The 16393-nt window shown below is 42.3% G+C and overlaps 1 protein-coding gene across 2 annotated transcripts in view; it reads left to right on the top strand.

Annotated features, from left to right (window-relative positions):
• PALM2AKAP2 (PALM2 and AKAP2 fusion) overlaps positions 1–16393 on the top strand; it is a 646508-nt gene that overhangs the window by 132749 nt on the left and 497366 nt on the right. Inside the window, exon 1 of one of the 2 annotated variants that reach the window (XM_067743692.1) lies at positions 7875–7978. The exons of the other annotated variant lie outside the window; for it this stretch is intronic. Coding sequence (XP_067599793.1) covers positions 7974–7978 — 5 coding nt within the window. The 5' untranslated portion in view covers positions 7875–7973. Of the gene's footprint in view, positions 1–7874; positions 7979–16393 lie in introns of those variants that run through there. 2 annotated transcript variants of the gene reach the window in all.

Raw genomic sequence — 16393 nt, 5'->3', positions numbered from 1 at the left:
CTATGGCTGCCCTAATTTAAGACCTTATCATCTCTTGTCTGAACTGTGGCATTAGGCTTCTAACTAGCTGTCCATCCTAAACTAAGAGACCCTGAGTGTCTCCAGTTACAGTGCCCTGCTTGTGATTTGGAGGTAAGAAGGGATGCTGTGTTTGCCAACGTCATCCTGTCCCTTACTTAAGCTTCTGCAGGCAAAGTCCTCTAGTGACCTTCTCCAGCCTCAACTTTTAACCACCTCCTTCAGGACCACAACTCCAGGGGGCACCATTATACTGTGTTGTATGTAAATGGGGCCTCTGGAGTGGAGTGATATTGTGGTCCTTCTCTTTGCCTCCTACTCCAGCAAATGCCAGAAATATGTAGACATCACCCTGCTGATTCCTGTTTCTTTGTCTTTGATTTTGCTGGTCCCTCTTTCTGGAACATCTTCTTTCTACTTTTCCCTACCTCTTTGGACACACAGACACACCAAGATATACACAAACATGTGCACACATGCACACTTCTGGTTAAATGTTATTCATCCTTAAAGACATAGCCCAAGCATCAACGTCTCCAGCAAGATTTTCCTATTTCTCTACTACGCCTCACCTTTGTAATCACACTTAAAACATTGTATTTCAATTTTGATTATATATATGCCTTTCCTCTATGAAATTGTGAGCTCTTTAAGGGGCAGACACCATGTCTCATGCATTGCTGTAGTCCCAGTTCCTACCACAGTGTCTTTCCCCTAACCCTTGTTAACACTGCTCTCTGCAGGTCAGATTTCCCATCCTAAGGCTGACCCATTCCCAGGGTGACTGACAGTGGGACTACCTCCTTCCTTCACTGGAAGGAAACCCTGCCCTACTTACAGGAATGGAATTCTGTCCTGTGGACCCCTGAAAGATACTAAACATAATATGTGGCCCCACACATATTCCCAAAGTCTAGGTTTATTGAGTATTGATATCATAGGGGAATCATCAAAATCTAGACCAAGTTGTACTGCCTAGAGCATTATCTAGTTCCTTTACAAAACTTCTCCAGCATCAAAGGAAGAGAAGACAGATCTGCACCATGTCTCTGATTCCTTAGATGGCAACATACATACACAAACAGTACTATACAGGCAGAGGGCAGTCAATGCATACTTAGAGAAAGATGCATTTCTTTGGGAACCGTCAACTGTAAAGACCTGGATCTGACAAAAGATATATCCAAGAAAGTACAACTTCTTGAGGTCTTGCTTAAGAGGAATTTTCTCATTATTTTAATTCAACAAATATTTATTAAGAGCCTACCATGTGCTAGGCACTGTTCTAGGGGACATATGAGTGAACAAAATGGAAAAATAAATCCCTGTCCCCATAGGACTTACAGTCTAATGGGTACTTGATTGCACTTGCATAAGTAAATGTTCTCCTCACATTTTACCTAGAGCAAAAGAACATTCTACTTCAAAGATAAATCCAGGTTTCCAGCTCTCAGAAGAGAGAGATGGTTTCCATCTTTCTAATGAGCCTCATCAAAGCATATTCCAAAAAAACTTGAGGTCCATCTTAGGTAGTGCTACTTTTAATGTTGACGTTTAATGTCTGTATCAGGAGATGAAAGTATTTAATGACGATATACGTAAGCCTGCCTTTAAAGATACCACCAAGTAACCAATTAGCTTCTCCAGCTTTATTCAGCAAAGGAGAGCTGATAAGATTATACTAAATTTAGTATTAATAGCCTTATAGCAATTGAACTTCATCTAGCTCTTCTGGCTCTCAGCTTAACCAGTGTGCAGTGTGTCTGGGTGACACTGGATTGGTTTCTCTCCCATGTGTGGTTAAGGGGCGGTTTTTCCTTGGCAAAGTCCCCTTGATGAGTCCGTGGTGGCACTGGGTTATCTCTGAGAGGTCATTGTTCATCTTCCATCATAGGTCAGACTTGGCAGTGGTGAAATAAGTTTTCTTGCTACATCTGTACACGCATAATCATGGGCTGTTCTGAACACATACGTCATCTTGTGAGTGGATGAGAGGATTCTAAAAACAAAAAACAAACAGGGCTTTTCAGTTTTTTGAGCTAAAAGAAAACAATAAATGCGTTTCAACAAGGAAGATGATCCCAGGTCAATCATAGAAGTTTGTGTTGGCTGTTGGACTAGGTAACCCCCAGAACCCCTCCCATCATCAATAGACTGTGATTGCAAGAATCATCCGTGACTCAGAAGTCAATGCTATCGGTGTCTTGTCGGAGCAGACTCATAAATATAGAGAGAAATCAGTAGAAGACTATGAAAAAGAGAGATTACCTTTGCCCATGTTTAACCAAAGAAAAGAGCTCTTTGCGTGACATCCTTCCTGTCACGATCTGTGGGCTAATTTTACCCAGCATCAGTAGGATCACAAGAAGCTATTGGAAGTGCCATATTTTCAGAGAGAACTTATTAATGGTGGAAGAAGAGTGAGAAATGAAGGCTAACAGTGAGTCCACCATGTTAATTCCAGCTCTGTAAACCAAGTGGGGGGTGGGTCTGCAGATCAACGCAGCTCTGTAAACTGTTTAATTATACCTGCCCCACACACATGAGCAGCTCCAGATGAACAAATACCCAACTTCTGTGAGAGATAGCTTTCTTTCTTACATCTGTCTAATAGTAACATTATTGACATGAAAGTAAAAGGGTAGAATGATCCTTGTTATAAAATATAAAAAGTACGTAAGGCTCCACAGGACATAATACTTCTAGGAGTATAGTTGAAATCCAGTAATGCCAAGCAAATTAAAAGACTGATGTTTTTATATTTTAATTATTAATCTAATGGTTTGCTTTGGGTTTGTGAATGTATTGGAATGGTACCTAGAACTTGACAAAGTGACTGTGCTTATTTTTATTTTCTTCCTCCCCAGATAGACTTAAAATGATAATAATATCTCCATTTATCCAACATTGACAAGGAAGGAAAGTGAACATGAGCACTGAGTATACTTTCCAAGTAACTAAACTTTCAGCCTAGGCGAGGTATAAAATTAACAACCTAATATACATGGAAAAATTTGAAAGTCCATTTAGTCTTTAACACAAATTGCTGAATATGATTATCCTGTGATGGTCTCAGGAGCTACTGTGGTGTGTAGGGTTGCTTGTCCTACACTGAAGGATTCCATACTGACATTTTTGTTATTTTGTTTTGTTGTCTTGTGCCCATTTTCATACTTTTCTTCCTCACTTTTAGCTAAACTGCCTGAAGTAACACTTTTTCCTGTTTCTCTCCAACCCCTTCTAATTGTGTGTTTTTATTTTTAGTAAACCAGAAAACCGTTTAACCAAATATGCTCAGAATTATATCTAAAGTAGTCATATTAAGAGTTTGTTTTGAATTAGGAAACACTGAGATCCCAGTGTAGGTTATGGACACCCTACTCTCTATCCCTCACACACTCCCCAATTCATAATTCTGCCTATAATCTCAGGCAGATTTCTAAAGCCCACCGTGATCCCCAGTTTAAAAATTCCTGTTCTAAAGTTTATTAATTATACCTATATAAAAATCCTGGTAGATACTCTCTCAGAGCTGGTCATTCTGTTTTTAGACCAGGAGGCTGAAGACTTTGGATCTGTTAAGTTATTGACTTCCAAGTCAGTTAATATGTATTTGGTGTGTTGACAGTACCTGGTGAGCTCAGCTTAAATGAATAAACTATTAGAGAATGTGTATCAATGGATCCACCTAGCCATAGCCTGCTACTTTGTAGCTATACTATATATATATTATATATATGCATATATATGTAAATTTTTAATGAATAAATAAATATATTATCTAGTGTAACATTCTCATTTAATCAATGAGAATAAACAAATTGATCATCTAAGTATCTATATCTGTATTGGTTTCACCTCTTCAAAGGAATATTGTGAAGATGCATAAAGATGGCTGTTAAAATATATGAGATTTCAGAGGAAAGTTACAATGTAATGATGATGATGATAACTTACTATAGCTACTGTTTACTGAGAATCTACTAAGTACCAGGCACTGTGCTAGGCAATGTATACATATTGTATCTAACTTTCAGACTAACCTTTAAAGATAAGTATTATTGTCCTCATTTTATAGGTGAAGAAACCTGAGACTAAAGTTAAGTAATAGGTTCAAAATCACAAAGCTAGTGAATGACCAAGCTGGAATTTTAATCAGTCTGTTTGACTCTAAAGCCTGTTATTTTTTCCCTAAAATTAAACATAGCAAATGATGTATTTGTAACTCTTAACAAAGTCTAAGCCAGCCCTATAAAATATATTAAATCTTGTTTCTCTAGTGCATTTTAAAATTGTAATAGTCAATCTACTAACTTCAAAGAACTTAGATGCACCTACAATTCAATTTAACCTTTATCTTAAAGTTAAGAGATGCCCATTGAAAGGTTTTAGGCAAGGGGATTATATGATTAGATTTGTGTTCTTGGAAGATTGCTCTGGCTGTTCAGTTGAATGGGTTGGAACAAGATGGGACTGGAGGCCAGGAGGCCAGGAGGGAGGCTTTTTTATCTACAGCATGAGGATAGGGAGAAGTGAATGGCTCTGTGGCTATTCAGGAGGTAGCCTGGATCAATCTTGCTGACTGACGGGGTACAGCAAGTCAGGACGGTTAGGAATCAAAGACAATGCCCAGGTTTCTGTGAGGACACTTCCCTCTCTGTTGTTAGGATAGGTAGGCAGGGTATTAGGAGGAGATTTACAGGTGAAAATGATGAGTGAATTTCGGACATATTAGGTTTGAGGTGTTTGTGAAGATGTTACAGTGGCCTTCGGATATTCAGTTTTGAAATTTGAGAGTGATGTGGACTAGAGATTTAGTTTTGGAAGTGAGCACCATGTCAGTGGGTAAATAAAGCCACAGCAGGAGATGAAATTGCACAGGGACGGTATGCACAGTGAGAAGTGCAGCGAGTTGAGGACAGACCCAGCAGAACACGGACATTTAAGAGACAGGTAGCAGATAAGGGGTAGCTAGAGTCGAGGCAGTGTGGTGTCATAGAACAAGTGCTTCAAAACAGGAGTGACCCTAGTATTGACCCAAAAGAAATGAAAACATATGTTCACACAAAGACCTGTACACAAATGTATATAGCAGTTCTGTTAGTATTTGACACAAAGTGGAAACAATGTAAATATCCATCAACTGGTGAATGGATAAATAAATTGTGGCACCTCTGTACAGTGGAATACAATTCAGCAATGAAAAGGAACTGCCTATACACACAACAACATGGAGGAGACTCAGAAGTGTTTGCAAAGTGAGAGAAGCCAAACACAAAAGGCTACATACAGTTTGATTCCATTTATATGATATTCTGGAAAAAAGCAACACCATGGGGACAAAAATCAAGTCAGTGGTTGCCAGGGGCTGGAGATGAGAGGAGGGGATTGCTATCAGGAGACTCAAAGGAACTGCTTAGGGTGATGGTAATGTTCTGTATTGTGACTGTATTGTAACTACTAGGTAGTTACACGACTGTATAATGTATCTGAACTCACAGACCTGTACACCTGCAAAGGATGAATTCTACTGTTTGTAACTTCTGCCTCAGTAAACCCAACTTAAAGTAAAAAATACAAAAAGGAGTGGTCAGAATGTCAAATGCTGGCATAAGTCACACAGGAAGAGGACTGAGAGATGCCCATTGCATTCAGCATTGGTGACTCTATGGTGAGCAGGGTCAGTGGTACCCGGGAGGCAGAAGCTAGAATGCTAAGGATCAAGGAATATGGCAAATATTGCTGGTTGTCCCCCCAGTATCCATTTCCCCTTCTTTCATGGGAATGGAGCCCCTGACTTTTGGCTGTGCTATGCTTTTGACTATTCACATGGTCATGTGAATTAATTCTGGCCAAAGAGATGTAAGTGAAAGTGTCCTGAGGCAGCTTCTGGGAGCCTTCCTTAAAAGGCAGCTGGTACGCTTCCTTTGCCTCTTCTGCTTTGCTTCTTCCACCTTTGTGCTGGTTGGGATGCAGACACGGTGGCTGGAGCCTAAGCAGCTAACTTGGATCATGAAATGACTTTAGGAAGGGACACCACAAATAAAAGAGCAACATTTTGGAGGAGTCTGGGTCTCTTAGCTCTTTGAGAGCTGCTAAACTGGTCCAGGACTCTGAACTTACAAGAGGTAGAAAGACAAACCTGTTTCCTGGTTAAGCCTCTTGATTACTCACAGCTGAACTTAATTATATATGCTGCAAGGAGTAAATAGGAGGTAAGGGTGTAGAGATGGTGAGTATGGGCAATCCTTTAAAGAGGCTTGACTATGAAGGGGAAGAGTAAAGATAGGATGGTAGCTGCAGAGGGACATGGGCTGAGGGAGGGTTTTCTGATCTCCAAATTCACACTGGATTCTCTGAATGGAAACCTGGAGAAGATCTATAATCTCTTTCCACAAAATATCTCTGTGAATCTTCACTGGGTTTGACTTTGTGGTTCACTTTCCAGAGAGAAAGGAAGGGAGTGAATCTACCCAGAACGCTTTGCGCTGGTTTCCTTTCAGTCCCTTGAGTGTGTAGAGCTCTTCCCCATCTAGAGCCACCAGACAAGCTGATGGCTGGTTGGAATGCCCTTTCCCCTGTGGCTTGCATGTCTTAGCAATTCCCCCTCTCATGCCAGTCCCTTCAGGGGGGCTTTCCTGAATACCTTTCCTTAGCTGGTCCTCTTCCCTTTGATTCTCCATATTTTTTTAACTGCCATAATGAAATACAATTATTATATTTACCCAGAATGTACAATTTAATACTTTATAGTAAATTCAAGGGTTGTGTAATCATCACAAGTTAATTTAAAAACATTCATCACAGCATTTTACTACTTAATTTTTACAGCAATATCGTCAGCCTGTGATGATGTTTATTTTTTTTCTTTCTCTGTGCTTTGTCCTTCTGCATTAGGCTGTGAGCTCCACCAAGACAGGGACCGTGATGCCTATGCTTAGGGTTGCATCCTCAGCACCTAGCAGATACCTCCTCACAGAGGGGCCGGGCAGTAAGATACAGTGAAAGCCTGAAGCTTGTCCCATCTACTGTTCACTGCAGCAGGTGCAGGGCCCCTGGATGGGGAGCCAGGTTCCCACTCGGGAAACCGTTAGGAGTAGAGGATTCTCAGAGCGGGTGTAGGGAGGGAATATATGCCCCAGGGAGGCTTATAACCGTGGGGTGGGGCAGTGGTAATTTGGGAAACCATATTCAGTATGTCTTGTTTTCAAAGAACCAATTGGGGAAAGTAACGCTCGGCAGTATCTTTCTGGCAGGCGGGAATACGCAGAACGTGGAGTGATAAGAAGGGCGTGGGGTAGCCAAAGTGATGGAACACCGCATTAACGCGCCGCAGCGCAGCTGGAGTTTACCTTGGGAAACTCAGATGGATGCCCACTTAGCTGGCTCAGCTGCGTTTCCGAACCTGTGCCCAGCCTGTTGGGGGCAGTACTTGCTATTTGCAGAGGCCAGATGCTTCTTCCTCTTGGAACTTCCGAGCTGCAACCTTGCCAATGACTCAATCGTTTTCCTGCGCCCTGTGGGCTGTGCCACCCGCCGCAGCCGCGCACCTCCCTCTCCCACCAGTCCCCGGCGTCTCAGGGCCGCGCCGCCCGTCCCAGGGGAGCCGCCAGCGCACCTGGCGCCTCGGGCGCCGGGGCCCTGCACGCTGGTGGCCACATCGCCCGGCGCGCAGCTGCCAGCGCGCTCCCTCCCCAAACACTTAAGTGGAGTGGCTTGTCTAGTGCCCAGCGAACAACATTATCCAATTGCTTCCCGTTTTATTCGCAGGCTGGGAGCTGAGAGAGCCTGAGCTTTCACTTTCAACCCTCAAGGGGAGGAGGGGGTTCGGGCGGGGAGGGGAGACGCTCCCGGCTCCACCTCGCGCGCGGCGCGACCAGAGCACCCGGCTCCGGCAGAAGCGAGCAGCGCCGTAGAGCCCCGCAGCAGCGCGCCCGGCCGCCCGGAGCCCCGCGATGGAGTGAGTATCCCGCGCAGCGCGCTCGGTTCGCTGCCTTCCCCTCCGTATGTTGCTATGGCGACCGAGGCAGCAGGCTGACCCCGGCTCCGGTCCCGGTCCCGGATGAGTGTTTAATTTCAGTCCGGTGTGTACGCCTGGCGTTTCCATAGCAGCAGCCGCGGTGGCAGGAGCCAAGGGGTAGGAGCCCCGGGATGCGTGGTTTTGGCCGCTGCCCCTTGGCCAGCAGGGCCTCGGGAGGGGACGATGTTGCTAAGGAGAGAGGCACGTTCTAGGCTTCCCCGTCCCTGCCTCAAGCTTCCGCTACTCAGGGAGTTGACCGCAATAGCCATTACTTCCGATTCCTAACCATGTCAGCGCTATTGGACTGCAGTTAAAAAAAAAAAGGAGTGTGTGGGGGGGTGTCACTGCGGATCAGAAGCAAATGTGGCTGGGTGTGAAGCGTGTAATGGAAGGATGATGAGTTAGTGGGTAATATGAGCCAGAGCTGCAATGCCCTGGCTACTAGAAACCATGAGGACCTCCAAATAATTGATTTGTTCCTGGGGTAATTGAGAAAAGAGACAGAACCCTAGGACTGGCAGCCGGGGGTTGAATTACAACGTTTGGTACGGTGGGCACCGCATGGGAGGGGTGGAGGAGAGGGCATGAAGGCAAGAGGGGCGTTAACCAGAAAAGACACAATAAAGGGCTCCCTTGCACGTTCGGACTAGTGTTCCTCTCTCCTCTGCCTTTGCATCCCTGCGTTGCTTTTTGGTCACTCTCCCAGGTTGCTGCCGCAGCAAAGCCACTCTGACAGGCGACAGCCTCCAAGAAGGGGTCATTTTGGGAGCCAGCTATTAGATACCTGCTCACTTGGTCAGCTTCTCCTCCTCCTTTCTCTTCCCACGGATACTCCCTGACACTGACGCTGTATGAAATCATATTTCAGCCTGGAGATAATGCCCTGTTTTCAGGTATTAGGACTTTCATGCCAACCCCATAAACCCTAGATGCAGCTTTTATTCCCCCCCCATATCTGATTGTGTAGATGCAATTTAATCCTCCCCAACAAGACTACTAAAACAGAAGTGAGAGATGGTGTGGCATTTTAGCATTGAGAAGTTGTAGCTTTCAACCTCTGCCTTGGCTGGTCCTAGTGCTATTGATTTCCTACACCAGTAATTTGATGTCTCTGAGCCTCAGTTTCCCTATTTATACAATGGAGATAAAGATGTTCCTTACTCATTTTTTTTTAATGTTTTAAAATTTTATTTATTTGTTTTTATTTTTGGCTGTGTTGGGTCTTCGTTTCTGTGCGTGGGCTTTCTCTAGTTGTGGCGAGTGGGGGCCACTCTTCGTCGCCGTGCGCGTGCCTCTCACTGTTGCGGCCTCTCTTGTTGCGGAGCACAAGCTCCAGATGCATAGGCTCAGTAGTTGCGGCTCACGGGCCTAGTTGCTCAGCGGCATGTGGGATCTTCCCAGACCAGGGCTCGACCCCGTGTCCCCTGCATTGGCAGGCAGATTCTCAACCACTGTGCCACCAGGGAAGCCCCCTTACTCATTTTTAAATGTTGAGAGGATCAGATAATCTATCTCTTCTAAAGAGATTTGTAAATTGTAAGGTATGTACAAATTTAAGGAGCTAATGATTAAGGTTCCGGAGTCAGTTTGCTGGGTTTGAGTCCTTCTACACTTTGCTGCATAACGTCAGTCTGTCTGGGCCTCATTTCTGGAAACAGAAATAGTAATAATAACAGCTCTTTCATGTGATTTTTGTGAAGATTAAACCAGTTGATACATGCAAGGTTTTTGGGACAACCTAGCACAAACTAAACTCAATAACTAGCATCAATAGTCTATAAATAGTATCTATTATCTATTATTATTACTATGGTCTCCAGCATTTCCCATTGACATTTTATGGGGTCTCAGGTTGGCAGCAAGCTATCTTTTTTTCAGACAATTGATGCAGAAACTCAATGCCCCAAGGGCACAGGACTAGCACAATTCTTAAGATACCATTGTAGGTGCAGAGACTCAACCAGAAGACACAGCAGGCTTGAGGAATACATAGCAGAAGCTGGCCAACTTGCCTCTGGCCCACTCCATTCCCATTCCTCATTGCCATTTTGATGTGGAAACTGTCTGTTATAAGAGATTGAATGTAGGTCTAGTTATCCCACTGTGTAAGGTTAAAGGGTACCCTGGTTGTTTGCTGGGGCAGTAATTTCCATCTTTACGGTCTCACATTAATATTAATACTCTAATGTATAACCTATCTGCCAGACTTAGAGTGTGAGAGTTCAATAATTGTGTAACAGTGTATAGCATTTGTACGTTTACTTCCTCAGACCTTTCCTCTCCATCCCCTGCTAAGCTTTTATTTCAGGTGTGCCCGTCTCCCACCTGGAACTCCTTGTGAACAAAGGCCTTTCCCATCACACCCTTCTGCTCCCTCCACAGGATCCCAGTTGGTTCCTCAGCCAGCCTCCTTCTCCCCTAACGGACCTGGCCCTGGCTTTCCCATTCCCGTGTGACATTCCAAAGCCTTCCTCACCTTCCATTTAACCTCCTGAGTTTCCAACTGTCTATCTATTCTCTGTCCCACTCCCTTTGCTTCATTAATATAGTTAGCCTTTTAACTCTTTATATCCCCTTTCAGAATAGCACCTTTTCCTGTCCTACCTTGAAATTTCCCATATGCCACATCCTGTTCTTCCCCTCAATCTAAACCCTCCCCAAATCTCATCCTAGATAGGACACTCCTTAAATGTGAGTGGGTTAGGGACTCAATTCTCCTTACTTACTCTGTCCAATTTATGTTTATGAAAAAATTAAAAAGGGGAATAAAATTCACTTCCTTCTTTTATTTTTTCATGTAACCAACAAGTGTTTGTGGAGGTTAGCACTGGTCAAGAAAACAGTCATGAGTCTCATCACCTGGAGTTTGTAGTCTAATGAAGGGATAGATGTTAAACCAGTAAACACAAGTGAATCTATAAATACATAGTGCAATAAATGCCATGGAAGGAAAAAACACAGAGAAAATGACAGAAAAGGGATATAGGTTAGATTAAGGGGTCAGCAAAGCCCCGCTGAGGAACTGAGTTCTAATGTGACATCTAAAGGATGAGTAGGAGTTGGCTAGGTAAGAAGTAGAGGGAAGAAGCACTCTGGGCTGAGACTGCAGCATGTGCTAAAGCCCTGAGGCAGGAGAGTTGGAAGAACTGGAGGAAGGGAGGTGTGGCTGGAGTTTTGGCAGTGAGGGGATGGTGGTTCAGAGATGGCTAAGTGCATGGAGCCACCAAAGAGCTTTCTGCACCTTTCCTTCTGCAGGTATTTAAAATGAATGTGTCATAGCCAAGCGTGAGATTATCAATTTAAAAAGCCAGACTGTGTGTGCCAATATCTGATCATTTTGAATAAGCCAACATCACTAATTTAAAATGACACTGAGTTAAAATAAAAACACAGTCATTTATTCCTGAGAATGTTTGGTTTTAATAAAACAAGAGCATCTTACTTAAAATGAGAAAGAAAATCTAGATCACAAGCCAAGAGGGTCCTAGGTGATTGTAGTTGTCTACCCTCCTTGTTGGGTTGAGTGAGAGCGTATGTTTGTGAGCATGAACTGTAGTACATGCAGTTACTAACTTGATACCACACCTAAAGGCTTTGCCAGACGCTTCTCTAGAACAGGCTGGGAGCCAAAAAGCAAAGAGAACATAGCATGGGAACTCTTTAAATTGTAGAGTGTGTCCAATTTAGACTTGATTGACTCCTTAATTCTGACAGCTGAGGAAATGAGAGAGCATCACTTAGCCTTCCATTTACCATTTGTTGCAGTTATATTGTGAGTTTTACATTTTCAAAGTTTTTAACATTTGCAGTTTTGAACTGTAAACATAATTCTCACAGTTCATTCAATCGAGTGCCCTTTATGTACTAGGCACTGTTCTAAGCACTGAGATTACAGCAGTGAACAAATCTGAAACAAGTCCTGTCCTCACAGAGCTTCTATTTAATAGTGGAGAACATATTTTATATATATATGTTAATGTCAGGAAGTGATAAATGTTAAGAATAAAAGTAAAACCCAGTAGGACACTGGAGGGTGATGAGAGAGGGTTACTTTTTTAAAAAAATGAAGTATAGTTGATTTATACTGTTGTGTTAATTGCTGCTGTACAGCAAAGTGACTCAGTTATACATATATATATATATATATTCTTTTCAATATTCTTTTCCATTATGTTTTATCACAGGACACTGAATATAGTTCCCTGTGCTATACAGCAGGACCTTGTTGTTTATCCATTCTATATATAATAGTTTGCATTTGCTAACCCCCAACTCCCAATCCATCCCTTCCCACCCCCAAGGGAGGGATACTTTTGATAGAGTAGTCAGGAAACACGTTTCTGAGTTGGTGAGTTTGAGAGTTTGGATAGAGACTTGAACAAACTGAGAGGGTGACCCATTGCAGAAGAAGAGCAGTTGCAAAGGTCCTGAGGCAGGAATATGCTTTGTGGGCTTAGTTTTCATCTTGGATCTAAAGGGAGTCCAGGTCACCACCAGCCCTTTCACCAATGGCCCCCTCTTTCCTGAGCATTTTGTGTTGATTTAGTGTTCAGTTTGAAGGTTTTGTTTTCAAGTGGAGCCCAAGGATGTTATATTCTGAATACCTTTCTGTTGCTTTTATGAACAAACAAATTGAATGTGTATAAAATTATAGACTTATGTCCCCCACCACCCCCCCTACAATTCTATAAGACATTGTTCCATCGTGTTCCAGCCTTGACTGTTGCTCTGGTCTGAAGCTAGCCTGATTAATTCCTCTGGCAATTTTTTTTTGCCTTGATGCTGATAGAATATTTTTAAACATCAAAGTTTAGCAACTTTTTTGTGATATTTCTCACTGTAAGTCATTGTGTCAGTTTTTCCTGGAAAATGGTATGTTCCTTTGAACTGAAGATTCATATTTTCCTTTATTTTTTATAAAGGTATTTTCTTCCTGGCCTTCAATTAAGAATTTTATTTTTTTTTTGTTATCTGCTACAGGTACATCTATTACTCACTCCCCCACCATAACTATTTTGAATTGTTTTCATTTTTTCCTGACTTTTCCATGAGCTCTTGTTACATTTTAAAATCTGTCCCCTAGGTAGCTGTTTCTTGGCAGTATTTGTTTAGTCCTTGCTCATTCTAATGTAGCTTTCACTTCTGTAATGGTTTTGTTGTTATTTATTTTTGTTGAAAACAAATCTTCAATTTATTTTCTAACTCTGCCAGTTCATTTTGCACTGATTTTTTAAAGGGTTTATATTTTCCTTAATTTCTTTGAACGTGTGGAGAAGAGTTTATCTGAAAATTTCATTGATTTCTTGTGTCATTTTTCTGAAATATATTTATCTGCCTTTTGCTTGTAAATCTCTCCTCTCCTTTTTAGAAATAATAGTTAAGTATATAGAATCCGTGCATGTTGACAACTTTGCATTTATTACTCATTTCCAAATGGAGGTAATTCTAGCCAAAACTGCTATTTGCTCAAGAGTAAGTGTCAAGGATAAGGGCAGTGTTTGGGGGGGACAGTGACTTCTGATTAGATATTTTGTCTCATAAAAATTTCTTACAACTCTACAACGTCTTCTGCTCTAAAAATACCTCGTGATGAGTGAGCAGATCACTCGGACAGGTCAGACATCCCAGCTCACTTTGTGTGTGTGTGTGTGTGTGTATGTGTGTGTGTGTATGTGGGTTGGGGTGGGGAGACAGACAGCTACTTGGTGCCACTACGTGGTTGACTCTGTTTAGCATCCCAAACAAAGGGGAGGGGGCAATTCATCTGCAAAGGTAATTGTTATTCTCTTCTCTTTCCTACATCTCTTGCCTCCAGACTAGTTATCTATGTTTAGTGTTTAAGTTTTCAAGCTTTCATAGATAATGAAGATAGAAGACTCCGTGTCACTTCCTGCACCACTCTGGTGAGGAACCAGCCCCTCCACACAGATGTTCCCCATGTCCCCCATGTCACTTGCCCATGCCACGCCCCACCATTGCAACCCTGGGCCTCTCTGAACTTTCTCCTTACTTATAGAGAAATTTGAAAACCTACTGAGATGTGTAGAGGTATAGATCACCTTTTAGGGTTGTCCATTGATTTAATAAAACTTATACTCTTTTTGGGAGATAATTCTTATAGTCTGTGATTTGAGAATCTTAGCTCTTTGCTAGTTTCATAGTAGATCAATATTTCTTTCCAATTTTTCATTCTTTTAGTTCATTTCAGCAGGTTTCAGGGAGATAGAGAGAAAACTTGCCTTTACCGTATCTTTGAGTGAATGAATCAATGAATCTTGTGCTCCTATGAAAATAATGTTAGGAACTGCCAGATGTCATTGTTATTGGAAAATTCGTTGTTATACATATCTTTTTTCAATCAATTCTTAGGAATGTGTATGGCAAAATAAGTTCATGAATAAGATTATTTGCAGTGGAAGAGTTTTGGAAAGGGTATGCATAGTGGACAGTCTCTGTCTCACCCATCAAATCCGCTCTCTCCCCTTCCCCCACTGCTCTCTCTGTGCCCAAGGAGGCTGGCCCCTGTGTCTGCATCAACTAGGCTCTTTTGCCCTTTGGCTTCCTGTTGGGTTAGATCAAGGGGAGGCGCCAGCAGGAGACCCAAGGGTGGAAAGAAAGTGAGGTCAGAACATTTATTGTATCACCTCCTTTCTTGCAGGGGAGTGGGTTGGCAGTGGCTGCGTTCCTTCTGTGAAGGCCACAGCCCCTGCCTGCAGCCTTGACCCACAGCTCTAGCTCTAGTTCTCTCCCGGTGATGAGAATCACTGCCCCCCTACCCCGCCCCCTGCCTTTGCTCCTTCAGGACAAGGTGTGTCAGTGGCTGGCCTCCCCACTTTGTTAGCCTCTGGTGCTTCACCATCCCCTTTGGTTTTTCTTCACTCTGACCATGTCTTTGTAAAGCAGTCCCTTTACTAAGCTCTCCTCAGTTATCCAGTTTGAGTGTGCCGTCTATTTTCAGCTGGGATCCTAACTCACAAAGGATAGAAGTGTTTGAAGTCTAACAAAAACACACTTCACATTACTGGTACGGAAACTGACAACTTTTCTTTGTCTACATATTCAGGTTATTGGAGCTCAAGGCTCCAAAATATGAAACAGACGTTGACAATTGTTATGAACTTGCAAAGGAGAAGCTTCAATTCCACAAGGAACCAAAGTGTTGGTTTGCTTCACGTTGAAAATGTTGTTTTTCTTACGACTTACAATAAACATTCCCCACATTTGACTGCTCAGAGGAAGAACAATCTCAGTTATGGGGAGGCTTAATTAGAATTTTGTTGTTTTGAAAGAAATGAAATTTTATTTCTTCTCATTAGAGGAAGGAACTTTACTAGTCAAAGTTCTGTTTTTGTGCATAGAACTTCATAGTATTTGACCTACTGTTTAAACATAAGTGATAATTTAACTAATCAATAGCGTATAAGTGAATGCTTCCTAAATTCTGCCAAATCAATAAAATCTGTCCCATCTTGCTTGTTCTTCTTCTTCACAGATAGCACAAGAGCGTAAAATATAGGCTAATCAAAAGATGTATTTTACAAATTCTGAATGAATGGGCTCTAAATTAAAGATGTTATACTCCATCTATTTTTATAAGTATTTCATACTTAGAAAGTAAGTTGTTTAGACTGCTTATCTTGCTTTCAGTACCACCATTTCTCTGTCAATTATGTTCATTTATTCATTCGTTCAACTCATAATTATAAGGTACCTACTCTGTGCCTGGGTATTATTCTTGGTCCCTGTGATACAAATATGAATATGTCATAGTTCCTGTGTTCACGGAGGCCACAGTCTATGAGGAAAAAGTAATTATGAGAAAGTGTGCTAAGTGTTATGCTAGGGGAAGGTTCGATGAGATACTGTCTGAAGCACATAGCAAGGGGACAAGAGTCTAAATGAATCTAAGGAATTCAGAGATCCTACATGGGGCCAAAATCCAAGCCTGATTCTTAGCCCCTGAAATTAATTTAGCATAAAAACACTTTGTTTTTTAATGTCTGGGCTAGTCATCTTACAACTGCTTAAGTCACTTCCTAAAAAAATTAGCCAAGCCAATTCCAGTATTAAAACTAGATTGAATAATTGATAGTCTTCAGATATTTTTGTTTGCACTGCTGAGCCTATGGCTGAGGTGCCCTTCAAGACCCTTCATGCTACAGGATCGTGGTAAACGTCTGCCCCCTTGAGGAATCAGAAACTCTGCTTTTCAGCCCTTGAGGAATCAGAAACTCTGTTTTCAGATGACCCTGGGAGGACGGTTCACTAAGGTAGCAAAGCAAAACAAAACAAGGAACAAAAAGCAAACAAATCGAAACAAACAAACAAACAGGCAAAACACATGAAGACTTGCCA

Source organism: Pseudorca crassidens, chromosome 7, assembly GCF_039906515.1.
Source record: "Pseudorca crassidens isolate mPseCra1 chromosome 7, mPseCra1.hap1, whole genome shotgun sequence".
Lineage (NCBI taxonomy): Eukaryota > Metazoa > Chordata > Mammalia > Artiodactyla > Delphinidae > Pseudorca > Pseudorca crassidens.
Note: the sequence above shows the minus strand (reverse complement) of the source record. Positions and strands in the feature narration are given on the sequence as shown.